The sequence below is a fragment of the Megalops cyprinoides genome, chromosome 1 (assembly GCF_013368585.1).
Source record: "Megalops cyprinoides isolate fMegCyp1 chromosome 1, fMegCyp1.pri, whole genome shotgun sequence".
Lineage (NCBI taxonomy): Eukaryota > Metazoa > Chordata > Actinopteri > Elopiformes > Megalopidae > Megalops > Megalops cyprinoides.
Genome location: NC_050583.1, coordinates 6,683,671 through 6,707,194, shown reverse-complemented (window position 1 = coordinate 6,707,194; position 23,524 = coordinate 6,683,671). Strand labels below are relative to the sequence as shown.

The 23,524-nt window shown below is 38.8% G+C and overlaps 1 protein-coding gene across 1 annotated transcript in view; it reads right to left on the bottom strand.

The window, feature by feature from the left end:
* Positions 1-23,524, bottom strand: part of LOC118786515 (Fc receptor-like protein 5) — a 67,120-nt gene that overhangs the window by 11,112 nt on the left and 32,484 nt on the right. The window contains exons 4-6 of the mRNA XM_036541604.1: positions 6,204-6,485; positions 5,320-5,607; positions 4,058-4,348 (exon numbers count right to left, since the gene is read on the bottom strand). Coding sequence (XP_036397497.1) covers positions 4,058-4,348; positions 5,320-5,607; positions 6,204-6,485 — 861 coding nt within the window. The remainder of the gene's footprint in view (positions 1-4,057; positions 4,349-5,319; positions 5,608-6,203; positions 6,486-23,524) is intronic.

Sequence of the window (23,524 nt, the reverse complement as noted above, 5' to 3'; positions counted from 1 at the left end):
TTAGACTAACTTTCCTTTGCTTCATGGGACTTGCTTCATAATCTGCTTTGTTGAGAGCCATCTGACTTTTGTGGTGTGAATGTACCTGTCCTGTACTCCATCATCAATAATTTTTTTAAATGATTTTTAATTCAAGGGTCTGACAGTCTCCTCCACTGTATTGGGAAATTTTGAATGATATTCAACAATCTAGCGATGTGGATGGAATCCTGGCTGCATATCCACTGAGCTGCAGGGAGTCTCTGGCCCCACAAGAGGTGAGAATCTTTTTCACCATCACCACCTCCTATTAGTGAGTTAAGGGACAGACTGTGATATCCTCAACAGAGGGGATATCCAAGCATCTAATGATATCAAATTAGAAGTGTGTGTGGAACTGAAAGTGGCCAGAGCTTGTGCTGGCACAATTTACTGAAAATGGCTAGAAACACACACATTCATTATCTTTGGAACAAATAAATACATTTCCATTAATTTGTTTGGATCTCACTGAGAAAATAAAACAACTGGAAAAAAATCTAAAAGAGTAACAAGACAGTAACTTCAAAATCTGTGGAGTGAATAATAATAAGCTTATGATGCTTGATGCACATAGAATATGACTGGCAAGTTCTTCCTAGCATGAATACATTTCCCTTACTTAGTCTTCAGTTACATTTGAAAGAGCATCTTTCAGGCACCAGTTCTCAGCATCTGGTAGCAAATGAAACAAAAGACTGAGGCAGTAGATAATTTTTTTTCTGTTTCCGTTTGTTAGCAGTCTCAAGTCGATCATATTTTTATGAAAAGTAAATTTATGTTTCATAAATTGATTAGGCAAAAAGTATATATGTACTGCACACCAATCATAAACTCGTTCTAGCGTCACCTGACGTGAAGACTGCCAATGATATTTGTTCAAATAGGAAGTAAACAAACGGATGAGAGGAATTGAGACTGAAGCTCAGAAGCTTAGGAAACTGATGTCAGGTAAGGTGTTTCATTTCATATTCATTCATATTCAAATTCATATTTTCTTTCTTTCTTTCTTTCTTTCTTTCTTTCTAATAGCAATACTTATATTACTTATACTCAATATTGGCAACCTACTAAATGCATTGCCACACACATAGTTGCCTCCTATTCCTGTCTGGTGTAGCACATTGTACCAAACGTTGTACACTCTTTGGTTGTAGTTAGTGGACTTAAACTTTGGACGTGTTTAGATAAACAAGATAAAACCCAAGGTTAATTGTGATGACTGTATGGATTGTAGTAGTAATGCTTCCAAAGTTACAGTTTGTTTACTACTCACCTAATCTGTTTCCCCAGGTAACCTGTTATGGCCAGACTCCTGCCAAAGGTGACTACAGGCAGTCACAGGGCAGTTGGCGGGATAAATACTCCGCACATAAAAGTACAACAACCCGGCTACTCACTCTTCCGTGTTTGATCCAGCCGGGCAGAAGACGCAGCGGCGAGTGCTTTGGAGTTTTAACTGGCTAAACAGTATTTATACGGATCAGAGAAAAGATAGTTGGAGAGATAGCAGTGCACAGGAGTTTTAGAATGAGTGGTTTGAGAGAGGGAAGAAGGTAATGTGGAGTAAAGAAAAGTGGAGATCTGGAGATCGGTGCACAAACGGTGGGGACCAGCCAGTCTACAATAGACCGTCGGACCGGCTCCACCGTCCTACCCAAAACAACAAAACAAAACTAGAAAATAAACTCGACAAAAAATGCACCACCGTCTCACGAACTTTACACATAAAGCTGCACTTAAACACTAAGTGAGAAAACAACTAAATTCGCACGATATACCACGCTGGTACTCACTCAAATTCCCCGACGACTATGCTTGCCGGCATAGACGTTTAAATTACCTGCGGTGCACACCTTCGTGCACCTGTGACCCTGACGTTACGTGACCCATAACCCCTAATTCCGTGCATCCTTTACCTGACGTCATGTGGCATACCTGTAACAAACCCCAGATGCTCAGCCCTGCTATCAGACATCTTCTGGACCTGACCTGATTCTGACCCTGACCCATCTATGATGCTGAAACAATGAACGTGCACTTTGTCTTTGATGATTCAGCTTAAAATGGATTCTTAGCATTTATACACTATTTATATAGCATTTATACACTGTTGTACAGCTTGTTACATGCATGCAACACTCCATATTTTTTCCCGTTTGCATCCAGACATGCCAGCTAAGGTATACACATGTTTGGCTTTATGCAAATGAGATGTCAGACATCAATTGAGATTTAAGCCGTACGCGATTGGTTGATATTTTCAATGACGTTAAACACTACAATCTGATTGGTTCACCAACTAGCGCTATCCCGCGATTTGCCTGAGCAGACTGACAATTAAAATGTAAGTTTGTGAAAATATACAGTATGATCAAACCAGAGCTGCCAACAAATTTTATTAGACTTTATAGAATTATTTAATATCATACACAAAAAATGGTTTACTCTGGATGGAGGATGGAGATCGATCAACAACACGAAAAACGCGTACGGTCCACCCTCTAAGGGGGGCGTGGGTAGGTTGACCTCAGGTCTCCCCACTGGAAGCCGGAGGTAGGGGGAGAGGGGGAATCCATCAAATAGCGTACCTCTAACTTTGTACAGTACTAATGCAATTAGTAAAATCATTCGCACTACAAAATGCCACCAATTAAACCACAATTCATAATGCTGTGAATATATAGTTTCACAGACATATTGTTGCATGTTTTCTGGTTTGAGAGAAATCATTAAGAATAATATAAATCCAGTCTGCACACCACCAAGCTGAATTGGTTTATGCATACCTTTATCTCCTGCACGTTTCTCCTCTTCTTCTTTCCTCTTTTTCCTAAACTGGGAACCTTTTTCCTAAACTGGGAAACTTTTTCATAAACTAGACCTTTTCTTATCCATTTGTGCTGATTTGGCACTTAAGTATCAATATATTACCCATTCCCCAACACTGTCAACCAAGAGTCAAGACTATGCCATCTCTTTATGAGCATAATATTATGCATTTAATGAAACAGGCGAGTGTAACACTTATGTTTGTTAGCCTATGTTGCTTGCTCTGCTATTACTCATAGGGCGACAATATTCCGTTTTCTGTCCAATTAGCCCACATAACATTGAATATAATTTCACACAGTTTCATCATGACAATGTGTGTAGCCTGCAGCACAACAATTATAACCTAATTAACACATTAATGATGTGGTTAAGCTTCAATGAGGTGACATAAAAGTAATAAAAGTCATAAAAGTTTTCTGTGATTGTATTGATTAGGTCCTGAGCTCAGGAAGTGGAATTTCCAATGCTGTAGGCTATCTTAAAAGACATCTATTTGATGCAGATATTTTGTGTCTTTTGTGATATAATTAGTGTTTTGGGGTGTCTTATACCTAGAATTAGCCAAGGAGGCTGTATGGTTCATTTGGTTCCTATTCTGAATGTTTGATAAATTGTGTATAAAGATGGCAGCTGTGCAATTTAGTTTGTGTGTTTTTTGTTTGAAGTGCAATAGTGTAATAATCACATTCTCTTGTGTGTGTGTAGTGTGTTATTCTATTTGTGTATATGTGTGATATAGGATTTGTGAAATTCAGTTTTATTTGTGTGTTTTTTGTTAGCAATAGGGTAATAGTGTAATAATTCGATTCTCTTTTTTATTTGGATTTATATGCTAAAATTTGTTTCTATTTGTCTTTGTTACTTCTTTTTGATATTTATGAGTCTTAATTTTGTATATATTTTTATATTTATATAGTTTTAAATGTTGTGATTATTTATTTTTGTTGTTCTAAATGTCTGAATAAAAATTACATTTAGTGCAGAATGGTGATTTTTTTTTTTGGTTGGGGCTGAAGTGGGGGTTTGCAGCTGTGTCTTTCTGAGACATGCTTGGAAGATTGTATTTGAAGTTAAACAAGATGTATGAGAAGTACATATAATATCTTTTCAATGACTCAATGAGATTTCAGGTAAAAGACAGAATATAAACTCAAGATCTCAATCACATTTCCATATCATATGGGCTGCACTGTTCAGCACTCACCTTCCACAGTCAGAGTGATGGGAGCACTGCGCTGTGATGTCACATTCCTCCCTTCCAGCCGCGCCTCACAGTAATATTGTCTCTGGGTATACAAAGTGTCTGAAGTTATGGTGTAACTGCCACCATTTACTGTCTTGCCACCAGTCTGAAACACTGCTGACTGAACCCAGTCTCTGTACCAGTAAAATGTCCAGTCGTTGTAGGAGTCCACCCTACACTTCAGGGTAACAGTCTCTCCAGTGTACAGGGGCTGCCATCGTGGCTCTACAGACAGAGTGGCCCTGGGCAGTGCTGTGGGAACAGATAGACAGGGTCACAGCTCCTTAGTGAAATTTGGACACAAATAAACAGTCAATGAACAAAATGTTTGTTGTCCCAAGAAGAAAAAAGATCCATAATTTATAAAATCATGCTTGCCTTAATCCTTAATTTTGCAACCATTTGTAATCCAAAACATTGCTCAAGACAAAGACATTAATCAGTTAATTAAGGGTTGATTTGCACTTAATCTTAACTGTAGTTATACACATCTACCACACTCTGTTATGTGGCATTCATGCACTCCTGAAAATGACTAATACACAAAAAGGAATTAAAATGGCATAAATAAACACCATTATATTCTTTTTGTGTGTTTTGAAGTCTACATACGAGATACAAATGGTGTACCTTCTCACATATAACATTAGTGAAATACATTTCTATTTTCATTTTTTCGTGTAAGATAATGACAAAACTGCATGAGTATGTGTTAGAGTGAGAGAAGCTATTTCTGGCAAAACACAATTCAACGTGGATCTAATTGAGATGAATTGAATCAAAACTGAAAGTATATGAACAACATGAAAACAGTAACAAAATAACAGAAAGTAGTACCTTAAGAGTCTGTGGATTTGGTAATAGCCTGTGATGTTTGATGTAAATTAAATGTGATCAATCCCTTCATTCCCAGCATGAATACATTTTCCTTACCTAGCCTTCTGATGAACTTTAAAGAACATTTTTAGGTACCAGCAGATAATGAAACAAAAGGCTGAGGAATGCAAATATAACTTTTAATGAAATTTAAATGAGATCTATAGCAGCTGTGTCTTTCTGAGACATGCTTGAAAGATAGCTTATGAAATAAAACAAGAGTTATGGAAGGTTCATTTAATATCGTTTCAATGGCTCAGTGAGATCTCAGGTGGAAAACAGAAAATACAAACTCGAGAGCTCAAGGGGATTTTCGTAGCCTATGGACAGCACTGTTCAGCACTCACCTTCCACAGTCAGAGTGATGGGAGCACTGCGCTGTGATCTGACATTCCTCCCTTCCAGCCGCGCCTCACAGTAATATTGTCTCTGGGTATAAATCTTTGAAGTTATGGTGTAACTGCCACCATTTACTGTCTTGCCACCAGTCTGAAACACTGCTGACTGAACCCAGTCTCTGTACCAGTAAAATGTCCAGTCGTTGCAGGAATCCACCTCACATTTCAGGGTAACAGTCTCTCCAGTGTACAGGGGCTGCCATCGTGGCTCTACAGACAGAGTGGCCCTGGGCAGTGCTGTGGAAACAGACAAAATGGAGTAAAAGCTCCTTCTGTCAGTGTCATTTAGACAAGAATAAAGAGGAAACCAAGGAAATAATGCTTTTTCTAGGGGGCATAATGACTATAATTATGGCTGCCCTTATGCTTAATCTTGCAAAACTTTGTTTTGCAAAATATTTCAGGACCAACAACAAATTAACCACTTAAAATACTGGATTCTGTGGGGAAAATAATCTAAAAATCCAAAAACCAACTGTGCAACACAAACTTATTGGATCCAACCATTAGCAGAGCAAAAGTAATTTCACTCTCTACATCAAAAATAAAGGGAAATAGCAATTAAACTATAGCTACCTCAATCCTTTATCTTTAAAAGGGTCCTCTGCCAAAACCTTCCGTAAGACACAAACATATTAACCCATAAAATAAGAATATAAGAAAATAAGAAGTTTGTTGCAACATTAATAGAAGTTCCAAAACTGACAGGAATGCTGTTGGTGCAGCACAAATGTATTTGATCTTTGCATTATCATAGTAAACATGTCACTTTACTGTAAATCTTGTTGTATAAACGGTCCACTCAAAACACTGTTGGACAAGTCAGTACTCACCTGATACCTGGATCTGGACTGGGTTACTGTACTCTGTGCGCCATCCTGGGCTTCCCCTCCCAGCTCTGCACCTGTACTGCCCTGAGTGTGTAAGAGCAGCAGGCCTGAATGTGTAGGAGCCTTTAGCTCCACTGGCAGAGTAGACGAAGAAATGTGATCCATTCTTGTACCAGTAATATTTCCAGCCAGCAGAGGGCACTGTAACCTGACAGGACAGAGTGACAGACTCTCCTTCATAGACCTGCTCATGTGGAGAGACAGTCAGGACAGGCTGGGGTTTCTCTGAAACAGAGAGAACAGAGAAATCGAGTTTTCAAAGTAATGCACTCATCAAACACACTGTCCAAACATTCAGCAGAAGACATCTCACATTTCTACATCAGTTATTAAAGGGTTATTGCACCTACAGTATATTTGATTTCATAGTAATGTTAACTTACCATATTAAAATAAAATATATCAATCTGTATCAACGGTGAAAATTTGTCTAAACTGTAATCATACAATTCTCCTTCATGACATACATGAAATACACTTGAAATAAACCAATGTATTTCAATAATAATTTAAAAAAATCATTATTTGCTACCTATGTATAGTAACTACATATGTATAGTACTAGTAACTATATTGTGAATAGGCAATCATTTCTGCACTTTATGTGCTGTGAAATTATTTTTTTTTTAGTTAACAATAGAATGCTAGGTCAAAGAAATATGAGGAGCTTCATCAAGAATGGGAATGTTACTGGTACATGGACTTTATCATATTCCAAATTTTTCTACCTTCTCTGAAGAAAAATAGTCTTTTTGCCTATTTATATATTTAACAACTTACAGTGCCTGGTCAAGCATGAACTTGAGATCACAATGGATCATTAACTCTAGACCTTACCAGGCGCACTAAGAATTATTTCCTTGTCTGTCTTAGACTCGATCATGAATATTTTCTTTATTATTTTTAATTCAAGGTTCTGCCAGTCTGCTCTACAGTACAGGAAATTTGGAATGTTATTCATCAATTCAGCAATGAGGATGGGATCCTGGCTGTATATCCACTGAGCTGCAGGGAGTCTCTGGGCCCACAAGAGGTGAGAATGTTTTCAGTATTACCATCTCCTATTAGTGAGTCAGGGGACAGCTGGTGGTTTCCTCATCAGGGGGACCAAGGATCCAATGACATTAAACAAGAGGCATGTGTGCAACTACTATAGAAAGACAACCAGAATTGTCTGTGTTGATACAGTTGCAGCTGTCATGGAGGTAGGGGATAGCCATGGCTAGTGGAACACCTATCTCAGGTAGTATTAAATTAATATTTAGATAGATAGATAAGTAGATTTAGAAATAAACTCCCATTCAGAATCATACCCATGCAGTTATCTAATTAGCTTATGAATAGAAAATGAATAGAATTGTTCATATGCATTCCAAAATTTTTTTTATGTCAACTTTTCCAAATCATTTTCAGGACAATTGCCAAAGTCCAATATTACCAAAACCCTGGGTCCTAGACACTTGGGGGTGTTTTTCTTCAAGGATCACATAATATTTTTGATGATTCACTGAGTTTTCAGAAATCCACTCTTCAAAAGAAAACAACTGAGAAATACATGTTTTAAATTTTCTCATTTGATTCAAGACGGTAGATGAGATTTGATGGGCTGCATTGTTCATCACTCACCTCTCACAGTGAGATTGACAGCAGCACTGCGCTGTGATGTCACATCTCTCCCCTCCAGCCGCCCCTCACACCAGTACTGCCCCTGGTCAGACCCAGCAGCTGCAGCGATGGTGTATCTGTCACCAGTTACACGGAGACCTGCAGTGTGTGACACGGCTGTCTGTAGTTGGTCTTTGTACCAGAAATATGTCCAGTTGCTGTGGGAGTCCATCGTGCATTTCAGGGTGATGTTCTCTCCAGTGTACAGTGGGCGCCATTGGGGCTCTACAGTCAGTGTGGCCCTGGGCAGAGCTAAGGAAATAGACATGCCATAATTGTATTGTCAGGACAATAATTTGAGACATTCACCTTTCTTATGCCTTGTTTTGAGATTTAAGAAAACAAAATATGAAAAGAAAAAAAATCATTGCTGAATTTGCACTGATTTTAATGGTAAAGTTAGTGTTATATTATTCCACCAGACTAACAGTGCTGTAGTGCTACATTGTTTCCAGTGCCAGGTAACAGTTATAGGGCCTCATTACTGTGTTCTCTGCTTTCTCTCATTGCTCAACTTCCTGTCTGTCAGACCCATAAGCTGGGATTCATTAAAGATGTTTTTGTTGTTTCTCTGTGGGACCAGTGAGTCCACTTGTCATCACCTGACGGACTTCTTTGACTTTGACGGTCTCACAGGAATAATATCAACCTCTGTGGGTATCAGTAGCAGCAATTACAGTATACTTGTCTTTACTGGAGGACTTCTTTTGGTGTTGCTTAATGCCATTGCTACTGAACCCCTGGTTCCTGCTCGTCTGATGCTGACATATTAGAGTTATGCCCTCAACAGTGAATATCTGGGGCCGCTCAATATGCAGGATCAACACAACATATATGTATTTTTGAATTTGCTGCCACAAGTTAAGAGCTCATTAACAGCCTCACTGATGTCTTGGAGATGAAAAGGTTGCCAAGAGATTAACACCATTTCACCCTTTCATTTAAGGCAACACTCTAGAAAGTCTGAACTTTTTATTTTGAATATGCATTTGTTATGAATTTAATTGCATGATTAATTGCATATCTAGTTTGCTTTCTGATCTCTTTGTCAGCCTTCACTGTAGGACATGAGTCTCACAGACCCAGACACATTACTGTCCACACATGAAGTCACAGAGCTCCATTCAAGATGTCAGTATGCTGCTATGTACTTGTCTTACCCATGGTGTTCTCTCTCATCAGAACCAAAGGAAAAAGGCATTGTAGTTTCAGTATGACCTGTTTATGAGAAACGATCCAGCAACAGAAAAGATTGTATTTGATCTAGTACTCACATGACTGAGACTGTCCAAGTCCAGCTGTTAGACTGAGCACTGAAATATAAAGAAGAATCACTTTCATAATCAATTTAATGTTCCAGCTAAAGACATTAAAGTAAATGAAATATAACTCAAGTATATTATTGAAAACAGATTCATAAAAGGTTGTAAAATCCTTACTCATCTCTGTCTGATTTACCAGTAGCTTTGTTAGTCCCCCTCCAAGTGACAGACAAAACAAATGGCACATAGTTATCTGTAAAATATCCTCTTATTTCTGCATTCTACTTGCATTCCTGCATTGCATTCAGTGCATTCTTATTTGTGCATCTGTGCATTATTTCAGTGTTCCAACAGGCAGAGCTGATCTTGAGGAAAAAGGCATGTCAATACTTTCCCCCACGGTCATGGAACAATCAACAGGTTTGTATATGGATATCTTTATTCCACTGGGGGATTTTAAAATCACATTACAAAATATACTGCGGAAGTGCACACATCCTTCATGAAGGCAGAACTCATTTGTGCTTCCATTATTTGTCAATGGTTTTGTATGCAAATGACTGTGTCTTGAAAGCTGCTCATTTGTATTTTTCATGTTGATATTTTTGTATACTCTGCAAATGCTGCAAACCTTTTAAGTGGCTTCTTTGCCAAGCCTTCATCATGAATTGTTAGATTGTTTTCACATGTATGTAATTAGTCCCTATGTGTCTGCTGCTCTATTTAAAGCCTGCCTGTAGTTTGGTTCCCTGCTCAGTCTTGAGCTATCCTGCATGGTATGCTTTCCTGTGCTCACGTTCGCTTGGGTCTAATAAAGATTACATGTCATTTAAGACCCTTCTGTGTTTTGTATGATCTCTACATCTGGGTCCCTCCTGCTCAACCATTACATCATCATCATTTTTTGACTGATTTTACTTTCCCAACAGGTCTTTACGCTGGGCAGTTGAGTGAAGAAGGCAATGTGGTGTAGGGGTTGTAAGAAGGAACAGGCAGTTGCATGAATGTTTCTGATGATGATGATGAAGTGATTTATTTACAACAGTGTAACAGTGCTGAAGTGGTCAATACATGCAGTGCAAGATAGAAGATATCCACACTGAGGGCACTCCTCACAGTGGCCTTTTATGTACAGCATCCACAAAGAAACAAAAGAAAACAAGACAGAAATAGACAAAGGATGAGTGTAAAGATGCAATGGAAGCATTCTGTTACCACATTGTACCCCACCGAGAGCTCAATGACATTAGTCACCTATAATACGTGGCGAACAAGACATCCAACTGAACGACTTAACCTTAATGCCAACAAACTTGCAAATATTAGATGAAACATTATTAAGAACAAAGTAATAACATATGTGGAACTTGAGACCATCCAACAAAACAGCAGACAAACTATGGATAACAACAGCAACACAGAAATGAAGACAAGACAATTTGAATTGCTTATAGCTACAGAAAATGATCTAAATCCCAATGATCCTGCCCTCAATGAACAATATGAGACAACCTTAAGAATCAGGAAGCCAGAAAATAGATGAGATTAAAGAAAACACTGAGCAAAAATGGGAAGCTCTAAAAGAAATACCAATGACAGAAAGACCAAGGATACCAAAAACACAGAAAGACCAATACACCGAGGTCATCATCAGTTATGCCAATAAAGCCATACAAAAGATCAAGGCAGAATTACTAAAACCATTATCTTTAACAGATTGAAGTCATCTTGTCCATGCCTCAGCGTCAGCAATTGTAGTCTATAGGAGTAACACCACAACAAATGAAGAAAATTAAGAAAAAAAAAAAAAACAACGGATGTGGAAAGAAAGGATTGAGAAAGAGATAACAAAAATGCATGGAGATTTTTCTGTTCTATGTGAAATTGAAAAAGGATGCAACATCAAAGACAAGAAAAGCACACTATTATATTGAAAACTAATAGTCAAGAAAAAGGAGGACCTACTCACTGCTAAAGAAGAGCTAAATCAACAAATTCAAGCTAAAGCACAAAGATTAAGAAGATATGTAAAGAGAAGTGGCTTCTTTAAACAAAATAAGATCTTTAGGGAAGATGCAAAGAGGTTCTGCCATGAACTAAGAAAAGAGAAGATTGTTGTCAATGATCCACCTATTATCAAAGTTGTGGAGGAGTTCTGGAGCAAGATGAAAAAAGGCATGAAAAAATGATAGATCTGCCTGGATCCTCGAACAAACTGAGCAGCACAAAAACCTGATTACAGAAACTATTACAGAAACCGCTAATGCCATAAAGAAGACCAGTAACTGGAAGGCGCTGGGGATAGATGGGATAGCCAATTTCTGAATAAAAATCTTGCCCAGAATACACGAAGACCTTACATATGCATATAAGACCATTGTCAAGAATCCAGAAAAATGCCCCAACTGGCTGACACAAGGGATCACCTACTTACTCCCTAAGACTGATAAGACCCAGAACCGCAAAAAACTACAGACCCATCACCTGCTTGCCCACCATGTATAAGATCCTAACCCCATCACTACTGAAAGGACTTAAACTCTCCTTGAGAGTAATAACCTTCTACCAGCAGAACAAAAAGGTTGCAAAAGAGGTAGCTATGAATGCAAGGACCAACTTCTCATTAATAGGAGAATCATAGAAGAGGCCAAATCAAATAAAAAACAACCTGTCTACTGCTTGGATTGATTATAGGAAAGCATTTGATAGTGTGCCACACTCCTGGATCTTGAAAAGCTTAGAAATATAGAAAGTTTGCCCAATTACCATCCAATTTATTAGAGAGAGCATGAAGACCTGGATGGCTACCCTAAACCTCCACTATCTGGATGGAACACTAACATCTAGACTAATCAATATCAAAAGTGTAATCTTCCAGGAGGACTCACTGTCACCATTGCTCTTTTGTATTACATTAGCACCTCTTAGCACTTTACTTAACAACAGTGGCTATGGTTTTGAAATGCAGCATGGCAAATTAAACCATTGGTTTTATATGGACTTAAAGACATTTGCCAAAAATGATGACCAACAGACAGGTCTACTTAACATTGTAAAGACCTTCAGTGAAAATATAGAATTTGGGCTTGATAAGTATGCAAAAGCCACCTTTAAAACATCAACCTTGACATCAACACCACAATCAAAGAGCTAGATCAGAATGGTACTGATAAGTACCTAAGCATTGACAAAGGAGATGGCGTTCAACACTCAGCCATGAAGGAGAAAATTCTAAAAGAATTTTATAGAAGAGACAGGATGGTACTGAGAAGTGAGCTTAATATAGCTAAGAAGTTTGAGGCCATTAATACATTATCTATACCAGTAATAACAAATATCTTTAACGTCATCAGTTGGAGCCTTAATGACATCAAAAGAATTGACACCAAAACAAGAAAAATGCTGACCATGGAAAAAATTCACCACCCAAAAGCTGATGTTGACAGACTCTTTATACCACGATCAGAGGGTGGATGTGGCTTGACCCAGATGGAACTGACTTATAAAACTACGACCATTGGCTTGAACACGTATCTATCAACTTGCAATGATGTGCCTCTCCAAATAATGAAACAACACGATAGTAAGAAGAAGGTATGTTCCATAAAAAAAGAAGCTGCCAAGTACAAAATTTAACTAGGAATCGCAGAAACTATACCAACCATTAATGAGGCAGCTAATAGCTACACTGAAAGAGTTAGAAAGAAAGCAAAGCTACTCAGACAGAAACAACTTCAAGAAAGCTGAGAAGAGAAAGCAATTGCCTGGGAAATACCCAAAAAGAATAAAAGAAGCAGACGTGGACAGGCAAAAGACTAATTATTAGGTCAAAAGCTGTGGACTGAAAGCAGATACAGAAGGACTGATCATTGCTGCCCAAGACCAGAGCTTTGCCACCTGATCCTGCCACCATTGAATAATTGGGGCGGCAGTGCAGCATAGTGGTAAGGAGCAGGACTTTTAACTGAGAGGTTGCCGGTTTGATTCCCCACTAGGGTACTGCTGCTGTACCCTTGGGCAAGGCACTTAACCCACAATTGCCTCAGTAAATGTCCAGCTGTATAAATGGATAACATTATAAAAAACTGTAACCTATGTAAGTCGCTCTGGATAAGAGAGTCTGCTAAATGCCAACAATGTAATGAATAATCAAAGATGGAGCAGACCCACTCTGCAGGATCTCTGGTAAATTTGAGGAAACCATCGACCACATTATCTCAGGCTGTCTGGAACTGGCAAACATGGAATATATTTACAGATAGAACAAAATATTGCCTTATCTTCACTGGAAGATCTGTACGGAAAACAATATTGAAGCAACAGACGAGTGGTACTAACACCAACCCAATACTGTGGCTGAATCTAATGGCATTACAATTTTATGGGATATGCCATTCTACACTGATTGACAGATGAGAGCAAACAATTATATAAAAAAAGTTATTAAAATGAACAGTCTGAAAGAAAGTGTTTATTGATTTATGTAGCTGTACCAACAGAATGAAATACATCTGTCAAGCTATCTGAGAAACTATTCCCTTTTCGGTGCCAACATTCAAAGAGCCTGTTTCCAGGTGTTTGGGGAGTGGTACCGGGGATTGTTTTTGAGAGCTGTATGGGAGCTGTTTCAAAGAGCCGTTGCAGAGAGAGAGACATAGTTATTTTCATTGTTTTTTTTTCTCCTAATAAAGATGACAGTAGCTGTTATTTCGTTGTTGCGTTGTTCTTTTGTTTGTTACTTCCCTGACCCTAGACGTCAACATCCAAGAGGTATAGGTGTTGCGAAGCCCATGTATAATATAGTTACGTTTCAATCATTCTACCAATAAGCAGTCCTTACAACCTATGCACCTATCACGTGAATGTGCCTAATCCCTAATGAAGGAGCGCCGGAGAGACTGCGTCAACTTTAGCAGTAAACGTCGCGTATAGCGGGGATGCTAGTTTCTCTTCTTACCGTCTTATTTCTTTTCCTTGCTACGGTTTGTGTGAGTGCATCCTAAGTGTAAGTACTGCAACGTTTATGTTTTTAGGACCAGTTACGGACAATGTTTCCCTGTTATGTGAAGGAACGTAGTATTAATATGTCTGTATAGTTCGTGCTGAGCGTTAGCTGCCTAGTATATGTAAATCCTTCATTCCGACCTTAAAACTCAGTTTATTAAAACTTAATGGGCTGTCGCACTGCACGGCTCACAGAACACCTGTTAAGAATTTTGAGTATTCATTCGTAGTTTATCATGCATGTTCGATGTAGGCAATTGCTAGTGAATTGTGTTTAACTGTCCCCACTACCTCTGGCTATAATATGTAGCTCCAGTTGATTTAGAATAACCCAAATATCGCTTGTACATGCCAAGTTAATGATGTGGTTAATCGTTAAATAAGTAGTATTATTTCCTATTGTACAGTTATCTGTTAAATATGCAAATGGAGCTACTTTACTTATATACGTTTATGTATAATATGAATCATTTATGTATGTAACTGCAATGAGAGATTTATGTTTGTATTTGTGTTTGTATTTGCAGAACCACACACACACCACCTGATTAAAATCAGTTCTGGATATCGTTCTGTGTTCTTGCTGGACACACCCGCAGCGATTCTGCCCTGCCTGAACTAGCTCCATTGCTCATTCCTAAGAATCCAATGATAGGGAAGATAACCTTCCAAGGAACAGCGCACTTTTTGCGGAGGGTGCTCTCCATCACACGAAAGACAATCTGTCCTGTAGCACCCGAGTACCATTGTTTGGACGCAGTTCTATAGACACTACAGCCTGCACTTGGGTGGTGATCAGCAATGTGTAGGCCTACTGTTGCAATAAGGAACATTAAGGCTTTTCTGCCATTGACATCACACTTCACATCAAAAAATCAAAACCGAAATCCAAGGAATATACGGCCGTTATCTTACGTTAAGCCTTTTCCTTATAATGCGCGTCAATGGAGAGGAAAACGCTGAATGAAAGATAATGTCCATACTCATAGGATTTTGGTTTTGATTTTTTGACAGATGGAAGTGTTTATGACAAAATATGTCCGAGAGAAATTAGGTGATCGTTGATCGCTGTTTTAGAACATTAAGCCACGTTAAGCCTTTTCTCGTTAAGCATTTTAGAATTTCCCAAAATATGAAGTGGACTTGCACGTGATCTGTGAATATCAGTAAACACAGAGGTGGTCACCATGTTATGCCCGGTACTTAATAAATTCGGTATATCACAGTTCGTTTTATAGCTATTTTTTTCAGTGTGCCGAGAGCTAGCTGCAGGTGACTAGCAAGCTAACTAGCTAATTGGCACACCTAGTTAGCAAGCTAATTTCTGCTTAAATAGAAATTGAAAAAAACACAATAAATGCCAAATGTTAATAAATGCTCACGCTATTACGATCATACAATCCAAAAATGGTCTATACTTTAATTCTGTCAGACACAATTGTGTCGTCTTTTACATGTAATATTTGGCCAAAAAGCTGGCGCAATAATGCGCCAATCTCCATCAAAGACGTTATATAGGACGTTAGCTTGGTACCTAATATTACTCATTGTGTAGATTTGCCCTGTTTGTATGCTGCGTAGCTATAATTGTGACAGTAGAGTGGGCTGTGGGCGTTCATTCTTCGTTCGAATATGATAGGCCTGCCTTTTTCCAGGTAATGCCTTTACCAACAAAGCAATTGGCCGTTTGGTGTAAAAGCAGGACTTCCCTTAATGCAACCGCCACACTGAGCGTTACGGTCAATGCCATTCATATTTCAAGGAGTGGTCTGTCTCCTCCTTTGTAATGTCTCTGACACACCTCTCTCTCTCTCTCTCTCTCTCTCTCTCAATTTTCAGTTTCAAATTTCAATTCCAAAGAGCTTTATTGGCATGACAAATATATACATATACATCTCTCTCTCTCTCTCTCTCTCATGGAGCGCTCACAAATTGGGAATCTCATGGTTCGCACTGTGCGTACAGCCCTACAGCTGCAGGCGCCCGTGGCGGTCACTGCGGTGTAAACGTATTTAAAAAGGCAGCAGTAATTTTAAAAGGTATTTCTTCGCAGCAGATCTTCTATTTATATGTTTTCATATGTTTCAAATGCAGAGTTAGGCACCTCCTACAGCACGTCCCTCCTGCTTCAGCTCAGCACAACTGATAAAGCTGCACGTCTATTAATGTTCTTCAGCACCACTCACTCTCACAATAAAAGGAGTCACTGAGTCAGTGTTTTCACATAATCTGAACTTCTAATTTCTCCTTAAACCTCAAAGCTATTTAGTATGTCATAGACCTCAGAGATCAGTCTCTCTATTGGACAAGCTGTCATTAATTCACACATTCTAACTCTTTTTCACTCATCCTCTTCCTGTACATCACTTTTCAACATACTGTGTGTGCGTATCATTTATCGGTAACTAGAATGATATTCCTGACCAGAAGTCTGAATCACAACTTACACATGAAACACATACTTTTGCTCTATCGCAGTATGTTCTTGAACATTGATCAGTGCTGTTTTGCACCTTTGCAGCTATGGCTGTAATAATATACAATAATATACAGTACGTTCAATAATATACAGTATGCTGTCATCAGATAGACAGAAAGTGTATGTATTGTTTCAATGACCTCGTCTGTACTTTTCCAGTGTCTCAATGTTTCTACATCCTCCCTGTACTTAAGCACAGCACATCTGTCCATCCTGTTACCCTGTGAATCTAAAGTAGTTGTTGCCATAAATGATTCCAAACAGCCTTTTCTCAGTAATATTGTTGAGATTTAAAATCATATTGGTTAAACACTCATGAACATAAAAAATATAAAAGCAAACACCAGCAGTATTGAGAAAGTGATATTAATGTAAAATGTTGATTCTGAAGTACTTACAAATCAATGCAACCACTCTGCTTGCCTGCATGACTCTTTGTGCAGTTTTACACTTTACCATCTGCTATTAAAATGGTGAGAAAAAATGGTGGCTGTGCTTTTTTTTTTGCTTTCATGCTTATGTGGTCAGTCACTTGTCAGTGAATTCTGTCACACCCATTTCCCCACACAGTCCCTCATCTCTACTTCAGCTCCTAATGCACAACGTTTTAAGCCATTCAGTATCTATTATGGAGAATACACGCTCCTTCTTCAACTGACATTACACAGACATGATGGCCTAGAATATGTGGTGGTGTAAACTTCCCTCCTTTCCTCCAGTTTCCTCCATTGTTCTAGGCCATATTGAGCCCACTGCATAAGACCATTTGCATCTTTTCTGAATTTGGTCACAAAAAATCCAGATGTCTTCGCGACCTCTTTGTCACCCCCCACTGTAGGACATCTCACAGACTCAAAGACATATTACTGTCCATATGTGAAGTCACAGAGATCCATTCAAGACTTTATGCTGCTGTTATTTAGTCTAATAAACAATGCTAACCAGCAAATCTTTGCTGAATCATACAGCAACAGGAAAATGTCACTGCAGTTTCAGCACTGGGATTTTTTTTTACCATCCAGTTACAGAAACTGGATTGTGTCTGAACACCTGTATATCCTCATGTGGTCAAGACTGTCCAAGTCTGGTCATTGTCCTCAGCACTGAAATACAGAGAGGAATCAGTAATGTGTTTCATTGACATTATACTGTCCATCTAAATACATATAAGGCAGATGAAGCTGAAAAGATCATTCTCTACCAAATAAAGATCTTACTACCCTCTCTGCAGTATATTAGATGCAGGCAAAAGTCAGTAATATCTATAAAAATAAGTTTGGGTGTGTTGTGCAGAGTTCTGACACCTGATAGAGCACTTCCATCTCACCACCGATAAAGCTTCTAGTTGGTGTTCAGCACTTCTCTTTCTCAGAATAAAATGTCTTACTGAGTTCTACATGCTCATAGCATTCTACAGTGGTATGCTCATCTCAGATTCGTCTCTCTCATACTTCCTCTTTAAGTTCTTTGTCAGTTTGAGACACAGAGGAACAGTGTAGTGTAGAAAACAGCGGAATTCGATTTACAGTTTTAATAAACAAACTTTTGATAAATAAGACAAAATATAAAATTCAATAATTTAGCTTGACTTTAAATAAATAAGTAAGTAAAATTAATTTGTATAGCGCTTTTCACAGACATAAGTCACAAAGTGCTTTTCCTCCATTGTTCTAAGCCGTATTCAGACCACTGGCAACACGTCACCCAGACAACCTCCATCCTCCCCTCCACAGGATCACTACCCGTCAGAGCATCAAAACACAAGCGGTGATTATGAGCAATTTAATTTTATTCATGATTTAAATGGAGGGTTTAATGTTTCACTTGCACTTGTATTCAGAAATATTACATTTGCATCTTTTGTGAATTTGGTCACAAAAAATCCAGATGTCTTCGTGACCTCTTTGTCACCTCCCACTGTAGGACATCTAACCTGCAATTTTTTGCTGAATCACACAGCAACAGGAAAATGTCACTGCAGTTTCAGCACTGGGATTTTTTTTTACCATCCAGTTACAGAAACTGGATTGTGTCTGAACACCTGTATATCCTCATGTGGTCAAGACTGTCCAAGTCTGGTCATTGTCCTCAGCACTGAAATACAGAGAGGAATCAGTAATGTGTTTCATTGACATTATACCGTCCATCTAAATACATATAAGGCAGATGAAGCTGAAAAGATCATTCTCTACCAAATAAAGATCTTACTACCCTCTCTGCAGTATATTAGATGCAGGCAAAAGTCAGTAATATCTATAAAAATAAGTTTGGGTGTGTTGTGCAGAGTTCTGACACCTGATAGAGCACTTCCATCTCACCACCGATAAAGCTTCTAGTTGGTGTTCAGCACTTCTCTTTCTCAGAATAAAATGTCTTACTGAGTTCTACATGCTCATAGCATTCTACAGTGTTAGGTATGCTCATCTCAGATTTGTCTCTCTCATACTTCTCTGCTTCTCTACATACTCCTCTTTAGCTAGTCCTTTGTCAGGTTCTCTCCCACACACAGAGGAACAGTGTAGTGCAGGGAATGAAATTTTATTTTTTGATCACTAAGACAAAACACAACATTCAGCGATTTAGCTTGCATTAACAACGTACGTACATCAAGCCTGCCCAAAGACTCTGCACCCCAGCACATGTCATGAGCTAGCCATGGCTTTGCCTTCATACTTTTGTGGTCAGTCAATTTTAAATATAAATCTCTCTGATTCTACTTCCCCTCTCTGTCTGTTCACTGCTTTATTAGAACATGACTAATTAATTTTCCTGAAAGGAGTAGATAAATGCTTCGGCTGATGAGAAAGTGTACCTGTAGTTTATATTTTTTATGTTTAATTACCTTGTAACATTTTGAATTTTTTAGGGTCAAGGTAATAAATGATAAAATTAAAGGGTGTAACCCCAGCATCCTCTTGGGGAAGGCAAAACTTGTCTGCCAGAGTTCCACATTCACAAGATCACAGTATTTACACTCAAACAATACCAGCTTTCTGAGCATGTGGTTAAACACACAAAATCAGCAATTATTTGGCCTTTTTTAAACCCAGAGGACTGACTGATTATTTCTTATACAATACTGTAATACATAAATCCAGATTTTCTTCTGTATGACCTGTGAATAACCTGAGGACAGGTCCAAACCATGTAAGGGCTGAATTTCAGTTCAAATAAGTGGTAATATTTCTACAACACAGCAACTGCCCTCATTATGTGAACTCTGACTAAGGCCTGTTACTGATATTACAATATTACTCATGATTTAGATCATGGGTCAGGATGAGTTTGCTTTGTTCCTCGTATCTGGTTTTGTAATATGTACTGTATACTGAAATCATACATCAGTTTTAAATGTTACATTGTATCAGGTGAGTAACACTGACAGTAATTGGTGTGGTTAACACCCTCTGAGGCCACAATACAGACATTATAATTTTGTTCCTGACTTAATGCTTTTAATCGGCATTATTATTTTTTGTATGTATGCTGAAATCATGTCACAGGCAGTGTACCACTCTGCTCTGTTGACTAACCAAGCATTTGCCCAGCCCTACCAAGCAGCCCATAGAAGCAGGAAGCTGGAAATAAAGCAAGCTTTTCTTAACTTTTGTGATTCATAAAAACACATACACCACAAAACCCAACCTCCCCCCATCACTGCACCTCTCCCCTTCCTTTGCACTCCCCCACACTGCAGCCCAGGTCACCCCACACCTCCCCTCTCCCGCACAATCCCCCCCAACCCTGATTCACCCCAAACCTCAGGCCTCCCCTCAGGCAAACTGGGCTGTTTCCTGTGGTTAAGAGTGACAATAATTACTCCATACATGCAAGGTGTGCATAAATTTCTTGCATTAGAGAAGTTTTTCTTGTTTCACCTTTGGGTTTGACGCGCCACTTCAACTTCTGCTTTTAAAAATGGAGAAAAAAATGATTGTGGCTCGGGTCAGATGTGACCTGCGGTGCAAAGCTCACAGTCTAAGTTATTGGACATTTCAGGCCATATTCAGACCATAGAGAGCAACCAGAATACCATTAAATGTGGGAATACCTTTTCAAGTGAACTAAGACAAACAAAGAGATTGGATCAGTGCGTATTGGGTCATATCCATCAGGCTGGCAGTGCTGCTGTAGGGTGGATTTCTGAGTGAACAGGGAGCCTCACTCAGATACACTTGGTACAGAGGAGCTGTGTCTCTTATGGAGTTCCGGTGGATCAGAGTTTGAAAAATTAGACAGTATTAACAGTATGTCCTAGTGTATTTTCAACCTCACAACAACAACAAAACAGCTTCTCTCTCTCAACAAAACAAAATTCTGCCGGGGTTGATTCGAGCCTGAGATCTCAAAATTCTGCCAGATCTCACTGATCTCAGGCTCGAATGATGTCAGCGGAGATCTCCTATCCTCCAGTTGGCCCCCCACTACACTGTGTTTATTGTTTCCTCTAAGGTGAAACATAGGTGCTGGCCACTGCAAGTGCATTTGAAGATTGCTCTTATCTCACTTCAGCACTCTTGTAGGAAGGCAAAGGTCACAGGAAAGCAGAAAAGAACCTAGTGTGCAATTGGCAATTCCCACATAAAGGGTTTCGGGAAGGCAGAACGCTTTAAGAAATCAAGTAAAGACAGCAAAAATAAAATATTTTTCTTTGAAAATATTAATTTATTCATTTAGCAAGAAAACGGAATGGACAATGAACAATATACAGAGGGAATTTTTTAATTCATTCCTTAAATCAAAATGAATATGGAGCCCTGGCGTAGCAAATTCGGTCTAACCTTTCATGTCTGACTGCATTAAAACAGAATATATTATTACCACATATACAGCACCTACCTACACTTTAAGATGTGATAACATCAAATTGTACAATAACTACAGTCTTCGGTACGATAACATTATAATATAAAGTAGCTACAGCGTAAGATGTAATAGCATTCTACAATGTTAGGTGTGACTGTTTCCTGTCTCACTGCCCAAAACCCATTGTGTATCCCTGCTGCTACAGTTCCTGTATTGCACGCTTCATAAAAAAAATAATGAAAAAGATCACTGATCTCTCATGTACATGTTTCATATTATTCAAGATGAAAGACAGCATACTGTATGTAATCAAAATCTCAATGACATTTTCATATCCTATTGGCTGCACTGTTCAGCACTCACCTTCCACAGTCAGAGTGATGGGAGCACTGCGCTGTGATGTCACAAATCTGCCTTTCAGCTGTGCCTCACAGTAATATTCTCCCTGATAATAGCTCCTCACTGAAGTTATGGTGTAACTGTCAGTTACTTTCTTGCCACCAATCTGGGTCAAAGCGCCCTGGCGCATTTGTTTATACCAGATGAATGTCCAGTCACTTCAGGAGTCCACCTTACACTTCAGGATGATTCTGTCTCCAGTGTACAGGGGCTGCCATTGTGGCTCCATAGTCAGAGTTGCCTTGGGAAGTGCTGTGGAAACAGACAGACGGGGTCATAGCTCCTTCTGTTAGTGGGATTTAGACAAGAATACAAGGAAACAGAGGAAATTATTATCTTTCTGTTATTATTATTATTATTATTATTTATTGCCTGTCTACATCAAGAACACAGGATGAAAACAATTAAGAGTTAGAGCTGCATTACCCTGCGCTCACACCGGCAGCGACGACGAGCAACAAAGCGTCCGGAAGTCATTCATCTCCAATGGTCGCTGGTCGACGCTGAGCGACATGGCGAATCTCGTCGCCTGGCGAAGCGATCACCGCGACTTCGCAACTAAAAAAAGTTAAGCAAAGTTCAACTTTATGCAAATGAGCAGCGAAAGAGTTGAGCGACGGCCAATCGGAGCAGATGTGTTCCTCATATTCTTTCGCTGTGAAATGTTTTCTTTAACTTTGGTTCCTATATTAGCATTTTAGTTCCCATAGCAGCAATTGCGAATGCTACTTTGCGGTCCATGGTGAAACAGTAGTGTTTAAACAAGATCACACCCTTTATAGGAAAATTCCCCCCAAAACGTATTTTTCAGCGGGAATGCACCTGATTTGTGGGTTCACGCATATATTGGGCGATATACTGGGCCTGCCTTTAAGAAAATTTGAGCATACAACTCCATGATGAATATAGCAAAGATGACGTAAATATCACATATAAATAAATATAAAATATAATATATATTTATAATATCTATTAGTATATACATTTTTTTTTAGAAAATTGATGCATCTCCTGTCAATACATTTGTAGCCCACTTCCTCAAAACTACGTTAGCAACGCCCACAAGCTGGCTGCAGCAAGCAACACAGTGACTTGGCGACATATAGCGATAAAATCGCTGCTGGTGTGAGTGCAGGGTTAGGGAGGGCTGTGGAAACAGGCAGATCGCACCTCCTCTTGTCAGGAGCATTTAGACAAAATACAGAAACATATATCAAAGTTTGACTGCGTGCACTGACCAATTGTCAAACAGGGGCTAATGTGGATCAGGAAATTATGCAAGTCTGCTGAATTTATCAGCAGAAATTTCAGCTTTTAGTTATGAACATGTAATTGAAAAATTGTTGATTTTATTTGATTAAGAATTAGAGGAACCAGTCAGTCAGAGGGGAAGTTTACTTCATGTAGTGATGGAAAGGAGAAAAGCTTGTAACCAGGTGAAGCACTGCTCTTGTACTTGTGAGTGGTTAATCTGAATTTTCTCAGTAAGAAAGACAGCTGTGTGAATGTATGCTATGTACAAAATGTGAATTAAATAAATTATTCAAAACAGCAGTGTCAGCTATGCACATCTAAGTGACAATGGAACAACATCTTAATACTGTTTTCATGGTGAATGATCACTACTCAAAAGTGTGATGCAAAAAATG